At 34.7% G+C, this 21,089-nt stretch overlaps 1 protein-coding gene across 1 annotated transcript; it reads left to right on the top strand.

The window, feature by feature from the left end:
- Window positions 1-11: 11 nt before the first annotated feature.
- On the top strand, window positions 12-16,825 carry Eif3m (eukaryotic translation initiation factor 3 subunit M). The gene is made up of 11 exons (XM_005327441.3): window positions 12-167; window positions 3,303-3,435; window positions 4,288-4,426; window positions 4,706-4,829; window positions 4,987-5,081; window positions 8,970-9,053; window positions 9,920-10,019; window positions 10,595-10,676; window positions 15,004-15,147; window positions 16,107-16,167; window positions 16,626-16,825. Exons 1-11 carry the CDS (start codon window positions 126-128, stop codon window positions 16,744-16,746), a joined length of 1,125 nt encoding a protein of 374 aa, XP_005327498.1. The 5' UTR covers window positions 12-125; the 3' UTR covers window positions 16,747-16,825.
- Window positions 16,826-21,089: the final 4,264 nt, after the last annotated feature.

Raw genomic sequence — 21,089 nt, 5'->3', positions numbered from 1 at the left:
CCCGCCCCACCCAGGCCGGCGCGGGGCTGACCCGGAAGTAGTTGTGGAACCGCCGCGCGGCCCTGCTCTCTTTTCCGGTCGGCGTGGTTTGCTGGGGAAGCGTCCTGGGTTTCCGGGCCTTCATCATGAGCGTCCCGGCCTTCATCGATATCAGTGAGGAAGATCAGGTGTGCTCGCGGGCCATAGTGTCGCTAGAGGGATGTGGAGGTTGTCGTAGGGGTATAACGAGTCGCTGCCGAGACTGGGCCGAGTGGACAGGACGCCGCCCCACGGAGCCGCCCCGAGGATGAGACCTGGTGCTCTCGCCCCCACGTGTACGAGTAGGGAGGCGGCCATATGATAGGGGCGCACGTCTCTAGTCTTGAGTCGCACCAGTCGGTCCACCCGCGATCGCGGTGTGGGGTCCAACGTTCCACCGCCAGCTTCCTGGTCGGCGTCGAACTCCCAGCTGGCGTCACTTGTGACACAGTACTCCTTGACTGATTAGAATGGGGTCTGCTGCTGTCCCCAGCGCAGCCACATCGGGCGCGGGTGGGGTGGAATCTGTCTGTAGTCTACATTAGCAGTTCAGGGGAAAACAACTTTGTAGTAAGAATGAAAAGATTTTATTGTGCGGTCACAAAGGAGTAGGTGGCCCATTATTCATGTTTAGGGTTTTCTAGTCCTAGTTATGAAAGTACTGTAACCCCCAAATCACATGCTGTGAGGCATACCTGTTGTGAAACATCCGATACTTTTTAAGTTTACTTATTGGCGTTGTTCTTTGGTGTCCAAGGGTTCTGTTTGTATTTTACCTGTAACATAAGTTGAATTGGTGAGAGCTAAACTAAACATGAAATGACATTGTTTAATTTTGTGTAAATGAAGTCCTAAGTCTATCTTTTTTTTCTGTTACTCCGCTAACAGGGAATTTTTGATTTCTGTACCTTTAATAGCATAAGATAATCCTATAGAATTGCAGAAGTGATCCGTTCCCCTATAGTAGAATTGCGATCCTGTAGCCCTGTAGAGCAAAGAAAGAAGGGGAAATGAAAAGGGAGGTCAAAAATGTGGAGGGAGGACTGGTGTTGTAACTCAGTGTTAGAACACTTGCCTGGCATGTTTGAAGCACTGGGTTCATTCTCAGCACCACAATTAAATAAATAAATAAAGCTTCATTGACAACTAAACATTTTTTTAAAAATAGGGAGGGAGCTAAGCATAGATAGAATGATGTGAAGCACAGGAAAAAAAGCCAACAAACTAATAATGGAAGTTGACACCAACAATTCGCTGCTAGGTTAATAAAAAAGCATTTGACACTTTCTTTTAATTAATTTTTTAAAGTTATAGTTGGACACAATACCTTATTTTTTATTTATTTTTATGTAGTGCTAATGATCGAACCCAGCTCCTTGTAAGTCTTAAGCAAGCACTCTACCACTGAGCCACAACCCCAGCCGCAACACTTGTTTCTAACCTAGTGAATTTGTGAATTGAGAAATTTTTGTCACTGATGGGTCTTCAGAGTCTGATATCTGTCTGTGTGGTGGTGCATGCCTATAACCCCAGCTTCTCCTGAGGCTAAGGAAGGAGGATCCCAGGTTGAAGGGAACCCTAATCAACATAGTAAGACCCTGTTTCAGAAATGAAGTGCCATTTCTTATAGTAATACATCAGTTTCATGCTAGCCATTCCTTTCAGGGAAATATTCTAATTGTTTCAGGGTTTCAGGATTAGTCGAATTGTTTGATTAGAGTTAAAAAGTGGAATTGTAATCCTTGTTTGTTTTCCTTTGTCTTGTACTACTGCTCAACTATTGTGGTCTGTGAAAATGATATAAAAAGAGTAAACTTGATTAGTTGATAGAGTTTAGTATCCAGAGCCGAGAACACCTTTTTTTCTCGATTGAGCCAGATATTTCTGCCTTAGGGAAGTATGCTTTCCAGTGGTATTTTTGTTCTAATATGGTGACAGTTAACTTTTTTTAAAAAAAATCTTGCTTCTAATACTAACTCTTTAATGAAGTTACTATGTGTTGCCAAAAAAAAAAAAAAATAGCACCAAGAAGTCTACAACTTAATATGTTTACTAAAAACCATATTTGTGGGTTTAAAAATCTCGATGACTGAGCTGGGGCCATAGCTCAGTGGTAGAGTGCTTGCCTAGCGCGCATGAGCCACTGGGTTCAATAAACAAAGGCATTCTGCCTATCTACAACTACAAAAAAAAAAAAATCTTGATGGCCTACACCAAGGTGGGTTTTTTGTTTTTAATAATTTTGTCTTGAAAATGTGGGGCCTGTGCATTTATTAATGGTATCCTTTCATCTGCTTGTTTTAGTTTTTCAGTTTATTATCTTTAAAACCATTTACATTCATATTTGGCTACCATGAATATTAAGCACTCAAATGAGAAGGATTATTAAGTATCAGCTGGTGTGGCATGCCTGTAATCCCAGCTTCTTCAGAGACTGGGACAGGAAGATTACAATTTCAAGGTCAATTTAGGCAAAAAAGGGGGGAACTGGGATGTAGCAACATGTATGAGGCTCTGGGTTCAATTCCTAGCACAGCAAATAAATAAATAAATAAACAAACAAAATAGGAAATGTCCAAATGACTAAATGTGGTACTTTAGTTGTGTTTTTATTGGTCCAAATGTACTTTCTCACCCAGATACTTTTTTAAGAGATTTGTTACCTCCTATGTCCAGTTTTATACATTTTATTCGAGGCAATATTCAAAGACATGTCTTTTTAAAATATCTTTGCATCTCTCAAAATTTATGTCTCAAATAGATTCTCAAAAATTAAATTAACAAGTGATTACCCTCTTGGCCCAGATAATGTTTTAAACTTTCCTAGTAGCTGTGTGTATATATATGTAGTTGAGAACAATAAAATTTTCATTTCTTTCTAAAGAAGTTGAATTTGCCAAGTCAAATCAATTTCTTCTCTGTGCCCCCCACCCCATATACATGCACACATGGAAGGCCTTTGGGTTATATTAGAAAGCTTTTGCTATATATTGGAAGTCTAACAGGATATAGGTGACATAAGATACTTTGAAGGTGATCCTTGTGGTGCCAAGTGTGTCTGGGGCCACAGGCCTTGTGGGGAAATCCTGTGATTCCTATGGTAGAAGTGAGGAAGAAGTCCTTCAATATAATTTGAAGTAAATTAATTCTTAAATATAGTATTTGCTTTTTGGTTTTTCAGAAGTAGGACAGAATGGTTTGAGTTTTTATATTTTGACATTTATAGTCACCTTTGTAAATATACACCTAAAAGAGACTTATGACAATCTTATTTGATTCAACAGGCTGCTGAACTTCGTGCTTATCTGAAATCTAAAGGAGCTGAGATTTCAGAAGAGAACTCAGAAGGTGGTCTTCATGTAGATTTAGCTCAAATTATTGAAGCCTGTGATGTCTGTCTGAAGGAAGATGATAAAGGTTTGTTTTATTTTTTCTAATATTACTAATTATGAAAGAACCTACTTTAAATATTTTCATGTTAATTTTGTGTTTTTCATTTCAAGCCAATTTTGAGAAAACCTTTAACATTGTGTAATCCTTGAATGTTATTACACACACAACTGCTAGTGATTTTAGAAGGAACTGAAGAAAAACAGTGAAGCTCTTTGCTCTTCATGAGGTTTAGATAAATGCCAAAGGGGGGGGATGATAGCGTTTCAAGTAGTCTAAAAGCCATTTAATTATTAGACCAGTTTCACATGTACTGAGTTAAAGTGGGGAATTTTAAAAAATTGTGGGTTCTGAAATCTCTTAGAGATTAAACTTGGTATATGGATAATCTCTATGAAACTTGAAAATAAGCCCATCAACCAGAAAGTTAAGAGTTTTCATCTCTTAATAATTTTCTACACATAGATGAAGTTTTCCTTAATTGAAACAACATCCTAACCAAAAAGCTAACAAATAACTTCCAGAATGATTGAATATAATGCCAATGTTGAAATAAAAAATATGCATATAGATACTTGCAAATCACTCATTTATTTTTCTAAAATAGAAACCAAATCTTAGATAACAATTTTCTACCTCACTAATAAGATGTGTAAATTGCTCTGTGAATATTAGCTGTGCAGAAGAGCTAGTTCAGTTTGAACTCATACTGAGTATATTTTTGTTGCTGTCCATAGAGGACAACTGTTTTATAGTAGCCAGGTTTTCTCTTTCTAAATTGTCTTTTAAGTTTTGTGGCTTTTGTTGTATTAAAACCCTGGAAATATACATTTAACTAGACATTATATCACAATAGTTGTGTTATTGATACTTGCATAGATGTGGAAAGTGTGATGAACAGTGTGGTATCCCTCCTGTTGATCCTGGAACCTGACAAACAGGAAGCATTGATTGAAAGCCTGTGTGAAAAGCTGGTGAAGTTTCGGGAAGGTGAACGCCCATCTCTGAGACTGCAATTGTAAGTTAAGAAGGAAAAGAGGTCTGGTTTTTCACAGGGGCTATTTATGTGTCACTACCTGTTAATGGTTAAGAACAGGCATTCTGGAACTTGACTGTCAGCTGTGGCTCTTACTGTCTGTGAACTTGGGCAAGTCATTTAACCTTTCTCTGCCCTAGTTCCTTCCTTAGTGACATGAAGTTACTAATAGTATGATTCCAGGTTTGTAGTGAGAGCATATCCCCTCATCTTAACATTATGGTTGCTGATCTCAAACATTGTTTATTGTTTGTTAACCAGGCTAAGCAACCTTTTCCATGGAATGGATAAGAACACTCCTGTAAGATACACAGTGTACTGCAGCCTCATTAAAGTGGCAGCATCTTGTGGAGCCATCCAGTACATTCCAACTGAGCTGGATCAAGTGAGTTACTATGGGTAATAGTGCTTACAAGAAATGTAGCTTTATATTGTAGCATAGATAAGAAGAAGCTATGTGTATTCTAAAAATTATCTTTTAGATTGTGAGAATATATTCAGCGGTGTTACTAATTTTTCTCCTTTTGCCAATCTCATTATAGGTGAGAAAATGGATTTCTGACTGGAATCTTACCACTGAAAAAAAACACACCCTTTTAAGATTACTTTATGAGGCACTTGTGGATTGTAAGAAAAGGTATTCAGGAGTAATGAACTTACAACTTAAAAGCATATAAGTAGGTGGGAGTGTTTTTTTTTTTAAGACAGGAAGGACCAGTAATTTTGTTCTATTCTCCACGGTTAAAAATATATTTCTGTAAATTTACCTACTAAGCTAAAAGATTACTGCAAAGATTGGAGTGATTTTCCTCATCTTTAAAATGTTTAAAAAGCAAAGTCTACTTTTGTTCTAAAAATGATAATTGTTAAATCCTAAAACTGAAAAACATTAGCCTAAATTATTATTTTTTTTGTAGTTGTAGATGAACAGTATGCCTTTATTTTGTGTATTTTTTTTTTTTTAATGTGGTGCTGAGGATTGAACCCAGTGCCTCACACATGCTAGGCAAGCACTCTGCCACTGAGCTATAGCCCCAGCCTCTAGCCTAAATTATTTAATGGTGCTTTGTTGTCTTAGTAGGGATAGCGCTGTTGCTTTTGTTGAATGATGGTGAGGGCCCACCAATCAAATGTTACCACAAAGTCTCATATAAACAATGACCCTGAGCTGAAACTTGGCATTGAGCTGTACAAAATGAGTATCTGTTGGGCTTTGGCAACATCTTGGGTTTCTAAGGCTTCTGTTTAACCCCATAAACTTTATGCCCAAAATATTTATTCTTCTGCATACTCAGTTTTAGAATGCCTACAAATGATATGTTTGGCTCAATTTTTAAAAATTAGTGATGTTTTTGTTTAATGAAGGATAATTCTAACTTTTTGACCTACTTTTTCTCGTTTTTCATAGTGGTCAAAGACTTTCAGGAAAAGTAATCAATCTTCAATTTTAGTTTTCTTGCACAAATTTCTCTGTCCTGGCTTTCAGGGCTTTTCTGTTGTGTTAAAAAAACTGAATTTTGCAAACCAAAAAGAAGAGGAAATGTTATATTTTTTGTTGTGAAATTTGGAGTGTTTTGTCATAAAGTAAGCAGGAGATTCTTGCCCTTATAGTGTAGTCATTCAGAAATAGTGGGTACTTTTATATACTGGTGTGCTTCTGACAGCGTTCCAGCCAGTTGTCAGTACAGTATTAAGAGGAAGTAGTTTATACCAAAGACCGTTTCAAATGGAGAACATTAAAAACTATTAGGAAACTATTAAATGTGCATGTGGAGTCAGACTACTGGAATTCAAATCTTGGTTTGCCACTTATATGACCCTGAATAAGAGACATAATGTTGCTATGCTTTAGTTTCCTACTTCAAAGTAGAACTGATAATATTAGTGCTTATCTCAGGGTTGTTGAAAAGATTAAATATATGTACATTACCTTAAATGAATATTATCTATATATTGATGATTTTCAACTATTTTCCTCTGTTTCTTGCCTGAACTTCAGATGTTATTCCTATTTGACTTCTCCATTTAGGTGTTCAAAAGGTGTCTCAAATTTGACACCTACAGAAGTAAACCATAGATTTTTGTTTTCTTCTAAACCAGTTCTGTTTTACTCAACTTAGGACAAAACCATTTTTATACTTTCAGTTGCTCAAGACCAAAACTGGGATTCATCTTTGACTTCTCTTGTTTTATATCCCACATTTAATTTGTCAGTAAATCTAATCAACTTCTTACCACTTTTTTTTTACTTCAAAAAAAATAAATGACAGCAGAATGCATTGCAATTCTTATTACACATATATAGCACAATTTTTCATATCTCTGGATGTGACACCAATTTGTGTTTTCCTACATGTACTTTGGATAATGTATGTGGACACCAATTTGTGTTTTCCTACATGTACTTTGGATAATGATGACTATCACATTCCACCATTCTTACCACTTCTGATGCTACTATGTGGTCTCAGCTACCATTGTTTCTTTTTGTGATTATTGAAGGAGCCTCTTACCCAGTCTCTTTTGGTCCTTGTCCCTCTATAGTCTGTTCTTAATGTAGTTGCCAGAAAGTTCTGTTTAATGTGGAAGGTCAGATTGATTATTTTTCCCCTCTAGCCGGGACCCCCTAGTGGCTTCATTCAGAGTAAAAGGCAAAGCTACCTCCAGTACTGTGGTTCTGGCTTTTCTTCCTAGAGTACTCTCCCAGGTTTCCATGTAACTCCCTCTTTTCAGATCTTTAAGTACTTAGCAAGCATAAGAGCTTGGACATAACTCCCAGTTTTTAGACATGTGAAAATTAGTTTCCAATATTTGAATTTCAGTTCCTTCATTTTTAAGAACAGATACAATCCAGTGGACATTTGCACTCTTTGTCATCTTGACCTTTCAGTAGCATGTGGCCATGGTACCCCTTCCCTCAGAAATTCTTCTCTCCACTTAGGTGACACCACTGTCCTTGTTTTCCTCCAGACTCTCTGAAGTTCAATTTGACACATTTGTAAATTAGTATTCCTCTGTTCCTTTAAAGGTTGGTGTTACTCAAGATGTTGCCTTGAGACCTTTTCCTCAGTCTGTTCTTTCTTCTTAGATCATGTCATCTATGGCTTCTGTCACTTACAAAATGAAATCCATGTCTTTAATGCTGGCTACTCTTCTAAGCTTCAGATCTATACGTCCAACTGTTTTCTGTTTTCACTTGGATGTGTCCAAAGGTGTCACCAACAGTGTGACCAAAATGAATTTATTATTTTCTCCCTCTAAGTTAAATCTTCATGTTCAGTAAATGGCAGGACCATTTCCTTAAGCAAGAAAACTTAGTGATATCCTCGATTCCCTCCTCTCCATCTCCTTTATCACCACATCTGGTTATTTCTGCTTCTGCAGTGATTTTGTCTCTACCAGCCATCATCATTGCTTCTCTGGGTGGTTTCAGTAGTCTTCAAAGTGGCCTGTATTGCATTGCACAACCACAGGAATTTTTTTCTGAAACAAATTTTATCTTATTTTTTAGGCTTTATTTTTTTTAGGAAGTGCAAAATTCTTAATGTGGTTTATAAAAGTATTTAAAAGGGTAATTAACAATGAGTAGAATGTGGTTTTTCTTAGTTTCCCTTTGAATTTTTATAGTTCTATCACTGAATTTAAAAGGCTAACTGCCACTTAATCATCCTATAATTATATTTATACATCTTAAGAAACCTTGATTTTGAAAGAATTTTGGAGTACCATTAAAGTTTTAAAGATAAATGATGTAGTTCCAAGGAGTTGAAGTTGAATGAATGCATTTAATTATTTTATGTTTTTTTGTGGTGGTAATGTGATCATCTATGTAATTTTAGTGATAATTTAATTGAAAGATGATCTTGAGTAGAAAGACTTAAATATATGATGTTGGCTCAATAGCCATACTGTCCTAACAGTTTCTGGGACACACCAAACTTTTTCCCCACCCTGAGCATTTATTTATTTACTTATTTATTTATTTTGGTTGTCAGTGGACCTTTAATTAATTAGTTAATTAACTAATATGTGGTGCTGAGAATTGAACCCAGTGCTTCACACATGCTAGGCGAGTGCTCTACCACTCAGTCACAACCCAGCCCCACCCTTGGCATTTATAATACTTTGTCTTCTCTAGGCCTAGAAATTTATCTTACCCCCATCTTCCACCTCTAGATTTTATTACACCCAAGAAAAGAACATTAAAGGGATATTTACATCCTTTCAGTATCAACCTACCTTCCTTGCCCTGCTCATGCTCTCTAAAATACACTCTGCTTTCTGCCCTATTCTGTTGCATCACCTTATATTCCCTTCATTAACACTTACATATTATGTTTCCTTGGTTGTCTGATTTTCCATGACTTTTTTTAATAGGTGGGGACTATGTTGTGTTTTTTGGTCACCGTTTATACACACACACACGTATATATCATCAGTACGGGCCTGCCATTAGTGTCTATTTTTTAATTAAAGAATGACAGTTATGATGCATTCATATTCCTAAAACAGTATTTCTCCTTAGTGATGCTGCTTCAAAAGTCATGGTGGAATTGCTTGGAAGTTACACGGAAGACAATGCTTCCCAGGCTCGAGTTGATGCCCACAGGTAACATTAAACATTGTTATAATAAGGGCTTGAGGCAGATTGGATTATTGAGTTACATGATTCTGAAATCATGTCTGCAACCAGTAGTGAGCCAAAGCTATTCAATAATGTGTTTCCTGGTGGTTCTAATGTTGATACTCAGATTCAAGATTGGGTTTTGGAAGAACCATAAATTGTATGTGAAATAGCCACTTAGTGTATATGGGATCTTGCTGGTAAGGGGGTAATGATTCCAACCCAAGAACTAGAATCTAGTCTTGGGTCAGTTATCTTAATATTGTCATGTAAGTGGGGAAAAGTTGATGAATTAATTGCTTAAAGTTGGACATTGCAAATGAGAAGGGCTTTAGTACTAGCTTTAACAAGTAAAAATAAGAATAGTTATTGATACACATGGACATGTACAGTGGTAGGAGTTGTTAAACAGAGTAGATAGTGGTAAAAATTTTGACGGGGTTAACAGACGGAATTCAAATATTTACTCCATCCTCTAATTAGCAATTGTTTTTTCTGAGCCACTTTCATCAGTAAAACAGTAAGATAATATTGTGTCTCAGTGCATTGTTCTCAGGGTAAATGAGATATGCTTGTAAACCACTTTTCTAGCACATGGTAAGGTGCTTCTGTTGGCTGTTTGCTTACCATTGTTCTTTCTCTTCAGCTTTTTATCACAACTTTTTTTTATTATGTTAAAACAGACCTGATAAAAATATTGATCTGTTAAAATCCCTTCCTGTACCATTTTTAACAGTGTATACATTGGACTCTTAACTTACTGAATTAAATACATTTTGTGAGTTGCAAAAAAGTTAGTGAAGAACCAGGATTTCAAAACTCTGAGCTTGTGTTTTTGTTTTCTGGTTAAGGTGTATTGTACGAGCATTGAAAGATCCAAATGCATTTCTTTTTGACCATCTTCTTACTTTAAAACCAGTCAAGTTCTTGGAAGGCGAGCTTATTCATGATGTAAGTAGTTCTTCAATGTGAAAATTTTTCGTTTCCTAAATATTGCATACTGAAGCAGCCATATTTTTTTTTCTTTCATTAATGAACATGACTATGGATAGATGTTACTCTCTCTATATCAGGAACAGGCTGATATTCTCTAACACTACATACAGTCTTGTTCTTCCTCCCTTTATTTATCTCCTAACTTAGCCTGGCCATTATGGACCTCAATAATACACATTTCTTTTTTAATTTCTTGTGTCATTAGCCCCAAATAGGAAGATAAGTCTGATATTTAAAAACACATGAACATACTTTAAAGTGCAAGTATAAATATTTTTTGGATTATTTTCCATTTGGGCTCTACCAAATGTTAACCACCATCTTTCAGTATTGATAATTTAGAGCTCACTATATTTACTGATTGTTTAATTTTAACAGAGAGTCATATGAAAGGAAGTGGTTTGGTAATTTGATGAAACATTGATATTTTACACTAAAAGAAATGTGGAGTTTTATTGTTAGGAGTCAGTGTCTTAAAAAGTATCTTGAGTATAAATCTTGATTCTAACTTGATAATTTTTTTTTCTCAGCTTTTAACCATTTTTGTGAGTGCAAAGTTGGCATCCTATGTCAAGTTTTATCAGAATAATAAAGACTTCATTGATTCACTTGGTAAGTTTTGAAGGATAGAGGTTGGAACGTATTCCTTTGATATAACGTGTCATATCTGAACATAATTGTTCTGTGAGATCCTGCAAATATGGTTACAATTTTATCTGTAGATGGCCCTAGCAAGCTTGATAGAACAACAACAAACAAGCAGACAGTTTAAGATTATTTAGAATGAATTGGTAACTAGAAACCAAGTATATAAGATGGCATTTGTGATTTTAAAAATAGACAAGAGAGCATGATAAACCATAAAGGAGACCGTGAAAGCCTGCTCAAACAACCTGGGCTTATTGAACTTGAGGCCCTTCCAGCTCTACTATCCCACGTTCTAGCAGGAATCAGGTGCTTAGGAGAGATTCAGATAGAAATAGTTCCATTAATAATGGGTGTTTTTTTAAATTGGAATGAGAGAAGGAGCAGCAAAGTAACTAAAAGGATCACCATGACTTTGATCATAATGGTGACCTTTGGAAGTATGTGATAAAATTCAGTGATGAAAGGCACTTCATTAAGCTAAAGGTTGTTTATTTGTAGAAAACTTAATTTCTTAGATGTGCAGCAATTTGTATTTTTATTTCTTTTTTTAACTTTTTAAAGATAGAGTTTCAAAATTGTAGGAGAAAATGTTTTTTCCCCTCTACTATGTATTTTGTGGTTGGATTATGATTCCTTCTAAACTACAAAAGTATATAATAGCATTGCCTATATTTTATGTGTATAATTATGTATTATATATTAGTTCTGGGGAGTTAAAAATGAATACGTAGTGATTTTACATGATAGAAACTTTGCTGACTTCAGTTTATGAAGACAGCATAAGAAATCTGATTTATATCTTTGAATTTTGTTGTCTGAATGCATCAGAGTTCAGTAAATGTTTGCCAAATTGAATTGAACCTTATCCTCTTGAGCAAACCCATGTATGTTCAGTATTTTAATTTTCTTCTGGAGCATGTTTTAAATAATAAAATTATAAAGAGAATACTTAGAAAACCTGCAGTTGAACAGATTTTAAATGTCCTAAAAGTACCAGTTTTTTGACAGCTTTATGCAACTACAGGGATTTGATATCCTCTTAGGCAATAATCAAAATATGTTAGAGGTCAATTATATGTTTCATATTAACATCGATTATTAGTCATCTTGGTTGTTTGAGATATAGATGAAGAGTACATTTATAATCTACTTGGTTACGCTTAGCTTTCCATTTACTAATCAGTAATTCCTATCACCTATAAATTTTATGCAGCCAATAGAATTGGTGAAGATTGGCTTATTCAAACATAGGCATTTGAAATACACCAAGATTAAGAAGATTTGAAAGTGTGTAGAATGCTTTGCCAGGTGCAGTAGACCCAGAAAACCACATTCTGTCCCAGTTAATTTGCTTTGTGGCATGAAGCTGTGTGATGGAATGTTAATGTCAGCAACCTCTTTATTTACGCACCAAGGCAAAAGGAGTAGTAATTAACACTTTGACACTCCCCCATTGATGTGTAATTGACTGTTTCAAAGGAGCACTGGTTCATAAGCTATTGCATGCATTAAAATTGCGTTTTCTATATTGCAGCATTTTAAGACAAGGGTCAGTGACAATGCAGAAATTGCTCAATGATGCACATTTTTTTATTACTGCATTAAGGTTTTGACATATTAGTAATGAATAAATGTTTCCATAAAATTAGATTTTTTATAACTTTAAATGAAATATGACACAGAACACCATGACTTACTCTTTGAAGGTAGTATTCTAGTTTTATGAAACAAAGCATGACTTCCTTCTCATCTTTAACTCCTACTTCACCAGCTTAAGAGTTTGATTTTTAAATTGGGTATAAAAGGCTTTATAAAGTATGGTTCTTTGTTTTACAAAGCAATGAAGACTTTAATCATCAATATGAGATTTTTTAGAGACAAGTTTTCATAGGTAAAATAGATACTGGTTTTTTTTTTTTTTTTTTTTTTTTTAAAGAGAGAGTGAGAGAGAGGGGGACAGAGAGAGAGAGAATTTTAACATTTATTTATTTTTTTCTTAGTTCTTGGCGGACACAACATCTTTGTTGGTATGTGGTGCTGCTGAGGATCGAACCCGGGCCGCACGCATGCTAGGCGAGCGCGCTACCGCTTGAGCCACATCCCCAGCCCCTAGATACTGGTTTTATATAATTCATTTTAGAAATAATTCATTCCTCTATAGGTTTTTTCACTTATGCTAAGAATAGCAGTAACCTTGATTTTAAAGAGTATTTTGGTTAATATCTTAGAAATATAAGGAGGTTTTTTTTTTTTTTTTATCATTCATTGTATTGCAAGGAAACTATATGCCCAAAGAATTGGGAATGTTAAGAAATTTTTGAGAATCTTCAGTATTCTCTGATAGGAAAAAATTCCCAACATATTACTTTATTGTGCTAACTGGAAATCAAACTCCCTAATTTGCTTTTGTTTTGGGTATACCTATTAATTTTCTTCTATATTAGAAATTTGTTTATAGAAGATGCTTTTGAGAAAACATTTTATTAAATTTGTGTTTTGTGTTTTATAGATGTATTGCTAGACATTTATTATAGTTGAAAGATTACAAATGTCCAGATTCCACAGGTAGCATCTGTTTGTCAAAACGTTTTTTTATTAATGCTGACACCACTTGGGCCAACAGTATCATTGTCTTGTGTCAACTGAATTGCCCTAACATGTCCACATGTAATCTGGTATTATTCAGTTGCTACCTTTTTGCTTCAGAAAGTTAATCAGCATCTGATTTGCATTTGTTAATTAGGGTTAATGTGCACTAATTGATTTTTTGATGCTTGTAGATTTCCATTAAACCCAGTTAGCAATACTTACTTGTGTACCTCATTCGTTTGAGTTATGATGATCATGTTTTTGTTGAATCTGTGCCAAATAGGAAGCCTGCATCATAATTACAGCTAATTAATAGATGATCATGCCCTATATTAATGGGCTTCCCTAGTCTTCTACTAATGTATGAATGTTATAAATTTCAAATTTATTTATGGAGTGTTTAAATAACTTTTTTTTTAAATACAGATTTTAGGCCCTGAATTAGTAGAGGGCACATAATTTATTTACTGAGTTTACATAATTTGAAAGTTCAAAGAAAAGGAACATGAAAACAATTCAAGATAAGTTTTAGAAACCTGTTTTTATTGATATATTATCAAAACAAGTATATGTGATACTTGTGTTTTAGTTCTTCTGTTTAGGACCAGTTTATAATTTGGGTAACTAGAATTTGCAAATTATTTTGTATTGTCTTTTTTTTTTTCATACTGGGGATTGGACCCAGGGTCACTTTATCACTGAGCCACATCCCCAGCCCATTTGTTTTGTTGAGACAGGGTCTCCTTAAGTTGCTGAGGCTGGCTTTAAATTTGTGATCCTCCTGCCTTGGCCGTCCAAGCTGCTTAGATTACAGGTGTTTGCCACCAAACCCAGCTGTCCTGTATTTTGTAAATGAAACTATTTTGTGGGTCTGAAACTGCCACTTTATAAGTCCTTTAATGTCTTTGCTCATTGATTTTCTTTTTGTAAAATAAAAGTATCAGGACTAAAACTTGATAAGTTTTGTTCTAGGCTTAACAGTTGTTTGTGATCCAAATAAAGTATAACGGCATATTTACTAAAAATTAAAAGGCAGGCTGGGGTTGTGGCTCAGTGGTAGAGCGCTTGCCTCTCATATGTGAGGCACTGGTTTTGATTCTCAGCACCGCATATAAATAAAGAAAAGAGAGTTCATTGACAACTAAAAAATTTTTTTTTAAAAAATTTGAATTTTTAAAATTATTTTCTACTTCAGCTTTATAAAGAAAAAGTATCACTGCTAATGGTATGGTTTAATTTTATTTACTAAGTATATTGGCCTCTAATGTTTAAATGATAAGCACATTTTGGTTTTCATTTGTAAGTATTAAATCCAAAGTAACCTGAAGGGAAATTGAATGTTTTATAACTGACAATGTTTATGAAAGTATTTAAAATTCACATTTACTAGTAACAGTGACACAGAACAAGTTAATATATATATAAGGAATCCTGTGTATTTAAATAACTAATAGTGAAAATAAGCTTAGGTACTTTAACTATGTAATGTATTTTGATTTTATCTACTAAAATATATAAATAAAAAATGTGAAATGTTCAAAACTTCCAGGGCCTCATTATTTATAGTCCATTCTTAACTTTGAACCTATCAGTCACCTGTGGCAGTGACTTCATTATAGGGTCACCTTGTGGTCTGCAAAATTAAATTGTGTAGGTCTTTAACTAGTATGGATACTTATTAGGCTTCACTATCTTTATTCAGGCCTTTTACATGAACAGAATATGGCAAAAATGAGACTACTTACTTTTATGGGAATGGCAGTGGAAAATAAAGAAATTTCTTTTGATACAATGCAGCAGGAACTTCAAATTGGAGCTGATGATGTTGAAGCCTTTGTTATTGATGGTAAGACAATTAGAACATTTTATTTCTTCTATGTGGAATGCAAGATTTTGATCTTGAAATGAGCCTTGTGCAGATGAAGCTAGACTCTTGTTGCAAATGTGTATGTTTAGTAGACAACTAGGTATATTTGTAATAGAATGAATTCAGTAGGTATGTAAATAATGTGGGTTTTGATGTTCTAGCTCCTGAAATTGTATAGAATCAAGTCCTTTAGGCAGTGTAGTGTTGTGGTTAAGAGCACAGATTTTAGCATAACACCTACGTTTGAGACCAGGTCTTCCTGGCATGTGGGAAATAGTTTGTACCTATTAACCATTTCCTTTTTGTAGTAAGTGTAGAAATAGAACCTTCTTTCTCTGACAGTAGTATTATAAAAGTGACTTAACTGTTAATCAGGAATTTTTTCCCTGAACTTTCAAAGTTTATACATTGAGGGGATTTAAGATAATTAAGTGTATAGAACTATTGGTATTGCTTCTTCTAATGATTTTGATCTCCAGTGGTCATATAAGGAAGTAATATCTTGTAAGGAAGTTCATTTTTTTTCTACCATATGTAAGTGCAGGGAGAACAACTAGAATCTTAATAAAAACTCTGAGCCTATAATCCCAGTGGAAAGAGGATCACAAATGCAAGGCCAGTTTCAGCAAATGAGCAAGACTTTGGTTCAAAATAAAACTGGGGATGTAGTTCAATGGTAAAGAACCTCTGGGTTCTATCTCAAGTGCCAACCCTGCCCCCCCAAACTGTGTTAGTGAATATTTATTGGGTGTATGAAATCTTTCTCTTTGTTACATCATATTGTTTTGCTCATTATATTCAAAGAGTTGGTTTGTAAAATAATGTTGGTAACAGCATAAAGTTTTATTATGACCAGTTGGACATACCCTAGCAGTTTTTCTTGAAATTTTCTATATAACATTATCATGTTAAAAAATAATAATAATTTTTTTTTCCAGCGGTAAGAACTAAAATGGTCTACTGCAAAATTGATCAGACTCAGAGAAAAGTAGTTGTCAGGTAAGACATTTAATACTTGCAGCATTTTGTAGAACAATTTAGTTTGTTCTGATTATTTCACTTAAATGTTTAGAGAACCAAGGTGGTGTTCTTATCAGTTGACTGTAGTTAAATAGTTGCTATTTATCATAATTTTATTAAAGTTCAGACTGAATGTGATTAGCTTATTTAATGAAAGAGTCCTATTTTCCAGCACATTTCATTTAATGGCTGAGCATTGGCTAGAATACTAATGACTTTTGTGTCTGCTTTATATAGTTGTTCAGGAGAATAGAAGGTTTCAGATCAGCGTGGTAAAGATGTTTTTAAAATAAGTGTCTAAAATTCTCTTATAAATCTAAATCATGTCTTATACGTAACTTTGCTTTTAATTAGATTCAACTGTGTAGTGTTATAAAAAGAATATCAGAGGATAAAAGGTTGACTAATGCATTGTTTTTAATTTTTCAATTTTTTAGTCATAGCACACATCGGACATTTGGAAAACAACAGTGGCAACAACTGTATGACACACTTAATGCCTGGAAACAAAACTTGAACAAAGTGAAAAACAGCCTTTTGAGTCTTTCTGATACCTGAATTTTAATGTAAATAATTTTGTTCTTTCGGGAGAAAAATCAAAACCTTAGTAAAACATAATAAACTAAAAATTTGACTAGTCTGGGCATTTATTGTCTCAATTCTAAAGAAAAATCACAAATCCAGAGGATAGAAAGCAACATATTATAAAGGGTCACTTTGTTTTTTATATATAATGAGGCAGCTATCTTAAATGGTGTATTTGCAGAATCAGATAACATACAATTTTAATAACGACAGAAACAAAGTTAGAAAAGTTGAAGACAACTGTAAAGCTTTAGGTGTAAGTTATTTTATTCTGGTAATAACCGTGCCAGTGTTCCAGTTTCATTTCACTACTGAAAGTATCTGTTAACTTCACTTAATCTGTCTTTTCAAACATCTCTTCAGCTTTTCTTTTTTTGAATTGGTTGCCATTTTCTAAGCTTAAAAACTTTTCAGTTATCTGATTTGTCATGAGGCTCTTCCAGTTGTTGTTACCAGAAAAGGCAGCTAGATCAGGAGCATCTTTGACCTTGATTGCCTGAAAATGGCTTTGTAGCACAGTGGAAATCAGAGGCTTTGCTTTGACCTAGGAAAGATAAGTCTGTTTTACCATTTAAATTTTACAAATGACTTTTTATAAAGAATCCTTTTAGCCTCTGCAATTACAAGTAGATGATAAAAGCCAAGGTTTTCATGCTAATTTACAATTACTTTAGTAATATTGGTACAATACAATATATAGTACTTCTTCAAAATATAAGATATTCCAAGGATACCACAGTTATTTTCTAAAAGGTCTTGAGTTTATGGTGGAAGGTATTTAAAAATATTATGAGGTAAAAATTAGTTTCATCTTCTATATCCTTTTCAAATGTCTTTCATCAAAGCTAGGAGAAAATAAAAATTCAGACAGAAACAACCTATAAAATTTGCCTTTTCATGTTTCCTCTCATGCTTCAGTGTACTATTGTTGAAGGAACAGGAAAGAGGAATGAGGTATTTTTGAAGTTGGCATGTCTCCAGGAACTGCACTGCTGTATTTATACTGTGTTTAAAAAAATATCTTGTTTTAAAGATTTTTTCCCCCTGATAAAATACTGGACGTTCAGAAAATGGACAAAAGTATTAAAAAAAAAAACTTAAAATCATTAATCCATTGCCCAAAGAAACCTGTCAATACTTGGGTATTGTTTATGCCATTCTTTTTTCTGGTTTTAGCATATTGATTATTCTGTAGAATTTTCTATTTTGCTTTTCTTCTGTGAGCAGTTTTCTGGGTCTTAAATTTTTCATGAATAACTCTTAAGTGGCTGCAAAATAATCCCTGTAGAAATGATTTAACTTCTTCAATTAAATGTTTACTTTGTTTGCAGTTTATGCCTCTTAAAAATAAAATTGAGGTAATTTCATGGAAAAGAATCTTTGGTCTTCACATACATTACCAGATAAAATCTTCTATTCAAAGGGAATATTAAATGGCTTTAAGATAATAGTTACTGTGTTATTTTGTTATTATCAGGGAAATAATGAGTATTTTAGAAATATGAGTTAACATTCAAATCACCTAAGATCCCAATCACCATTACATATTTTGATGTAAGTGTACTAATCTTTTTAGACTTGGATCATATTTTTATTAGTTTACATAGCTGTGTTGAAAAGCATTTTATCTTCTGTTCTTTTTTTTTCTTTTTTAAAGAGAGAATTTTTAAATATTTATTTTTCAGTTTTTCGGTGGACACAACATCTTTTTTTTTTTTTTCTTTTTTTTTTTTTTTTATTGGTTGTTCAAAACATTACAGAGCTCAAGACATATCATCTTTCATACATTCGACTCAATTGGGTTTTGAACTCCCCAAATACATAATACAGACTCACTTCTGTTACATACTCACATTTTTACATAATGGCATATTAGTGACTGTTGTATTCTGCTACCTTTCCTATCCCCTACTATCCCCCCTCCCCTCCCCTCCCCTCCCAACATCCCTCTCTACCTCCTCTGCTGTTGTTCAATTCTCTCCCCTTTTTTTCCCCCCACCCCCTTGCCCCTCATAACCTCTTATTATTTTGTGTATCACTGAAGGTCTCCTACCATTTCCATATGTTTTCCCTTCTCTCTTCCTTTCTCTCCCCCCATTCGTCTTAGTTTACTGTTAGTCTTTTCCTCATGCTCTTCCTTCCTGTTCTATTCTTAGTGGCTCTCTTTATATCAAAGAAGACATTTGACATTTGTTTTTTAGGGCTTGGCTAGCTTCACTTAGCATAATCTGCTCTAATGCCATCCATTTCCCTGCAAATTCTATGATTTTGTCGTTTCTTAGTGCTGCATAATACTCCATTGTGTATAGCTGCCACAATTTTTTTATCCACTCATCTATTGAAGGGCATCTAGGTTGGTTCCACAGTCTAGCTATTGTGAATTGTGCTGCTATAATCATTGATGTGGCCGTATCCGTATAGTGTGCTCTTTTAAGGTCCTCAGGGAATGGTCCAAGAAGGGCAATAGCTGGGTCAAATGGTGGATCCATTCCCAGCTTTCCCAGGAATCTCCATACTGCTTTCCAAATTGGCCTCACCATTTTGCAGTCCCACCAGCAGTGAACAAGTGTGCCCTTTTCCCCACATCCTCGCCAACACTTATTGTTGTTTGACTTCATAATGGCTGCCAATCTTACAGGAGTGAAATGGTATCTTAGGGTGGTTTTGATTTGCATTTCTCTGATTGCTAGAGATGTTGAGCATTTTCTCATGTGCTTGTGGATTGATTGTATGTCCTCCTCTGAGAAGTGTCTGTTCAGGTCCTTGGCCCATTTGTTGATTGGATTATTTGTTATCTTATTGTTTAATTTTTTGAGTTCTTTGTACATTCTGGATATTAGGGCTCTGTCTGAGGTGTGAGGGGTAAAAATTTGTTCCCAGGATGTAGGCTCTCTATTTACCTCTTTTACTGTTTCTCTTGCTGAGAAAAAACTTTTTAGTTTAAGTAGGTCCCATTTGTTTATTCTTGTCATTAACTCTTGGGCTACGGGCGTTCTATTAAGGAATTTGGAGCCCGACCCCACAATATGTAGATCGTAGCCAACTTTTCCTTCTATCAGACGCAGTGTCTCTGTTTTTATATCTAGCTCCTTGATCCATTTTGAGTTAACTTTTGTGGCTGGCGAGAGAAAGGGATTCAATTTCATTTTGTTGCATATGGATTTCCAATTTTCCCAGCACCATTTGTTGAAGATGCTATCCTTCCTCCATTGCATGTTTTTAGCCCCTTTATCAAATATAAGATAGTTGTAACTTTGTGGATTAGTCTCTGTGTCCTCTATTCTGTACCATTGGTCCACTTGACACAACATCTTTATTTGATTTTTATGTGGTGCTGAGGATCAAACCCAGCGCCTTGCGCATGCCAGGTGAGCACATTACCACTTGAGCCACATCCCCAGCCCTCCTCCTGTTCTAAAGTCTTTTAAGAAGATGTTTCTGTCCCATTGTTCCATATTTAATCCATTTTTGGACACTGAAACTGTAGATCAGGTTATAATTAGTATCATTTGTTCATAAATTCTTAATGAAAAATCTGAGTATTGCTTTACATTAAAATCTTTTCCAGGGCTGGGGTTGTTGCTCAGTGGTTAGGGTGCTTGCCTAGAATGCATGAGGCTTTGGATTCAATCCCCAGCAACACATATAAATAAAGGTCCATTCACAATTAAAAGATTTAAAAAAAAAAAAGTTATTGTGTCCATCTACAACTGAAATTTTTTTTAAAAAAACCTTTTCAGTTTTATTGGTAAAAGTAGCATTAACATCATTTTCATTGTGAAATATTTTTTACATGAGCTTAAATGCTTGTTAGTATTTAACCACCATTCCCTAAGAGAGTGCTCTGTTTGGCTCCCTGAAAAATTCTACCACTCCCCTCTAAGCCTTGCCTCTGATTTTGGGGTTGATACTTTTGTATTTGTCTAATTGCTAATGTTCTTTGAAAAGTGTCAAGGTCACTAAGAGACCATAGACAAGTCATTCCAATTTTTATGGTCCTCAGTTTTCTCATCAGTTTCTTTTACCTCCCAGATGTTATTACTGGAAAGAATGAGTAGTATGGAATAAACATGTTCATAGATGAGTGTATTTCTGATAATGGTCTGATAATATGTGTTCAATATACTTCCATCAGATCAAAATGGATTCTAAGTGACCCATATGATAGACAAGATAAGGAAAGATAGGTAAAATCTAAATCTAATCTTGAAGTAAAATGATTGTTGAGCTGTGTGATTAAATGGCCCAAAATGCTTGGTACTTTTGGCATCTCAAGCACAAATTAGCGATTTCTCCAAATCCTGATTCTTTTATTA

The sequence above is a fragment of the Ictidomys tridecemlineatus genome, chromosome 4 (assembly GCF_052094955.1).
Source record: "Ictidomys tridecemlineatus isolate mIctTri1 chromosome 4, mIctTri1.hap1, whole genome shotgun sequence".
Taxonomy (NCBI): domain Eukaryota; kingdom Metazoa; phylum Chordata; class Mammalia; order Rodentia; family Sciuridae; genus Ictidomys; species Ictidomys tridecemlineatus.
The sequence above is the reverse complement of the archived record's forward strand: the minus strand, read 5'-3'. Positions and strand labels throughout refer to the sequence as shown.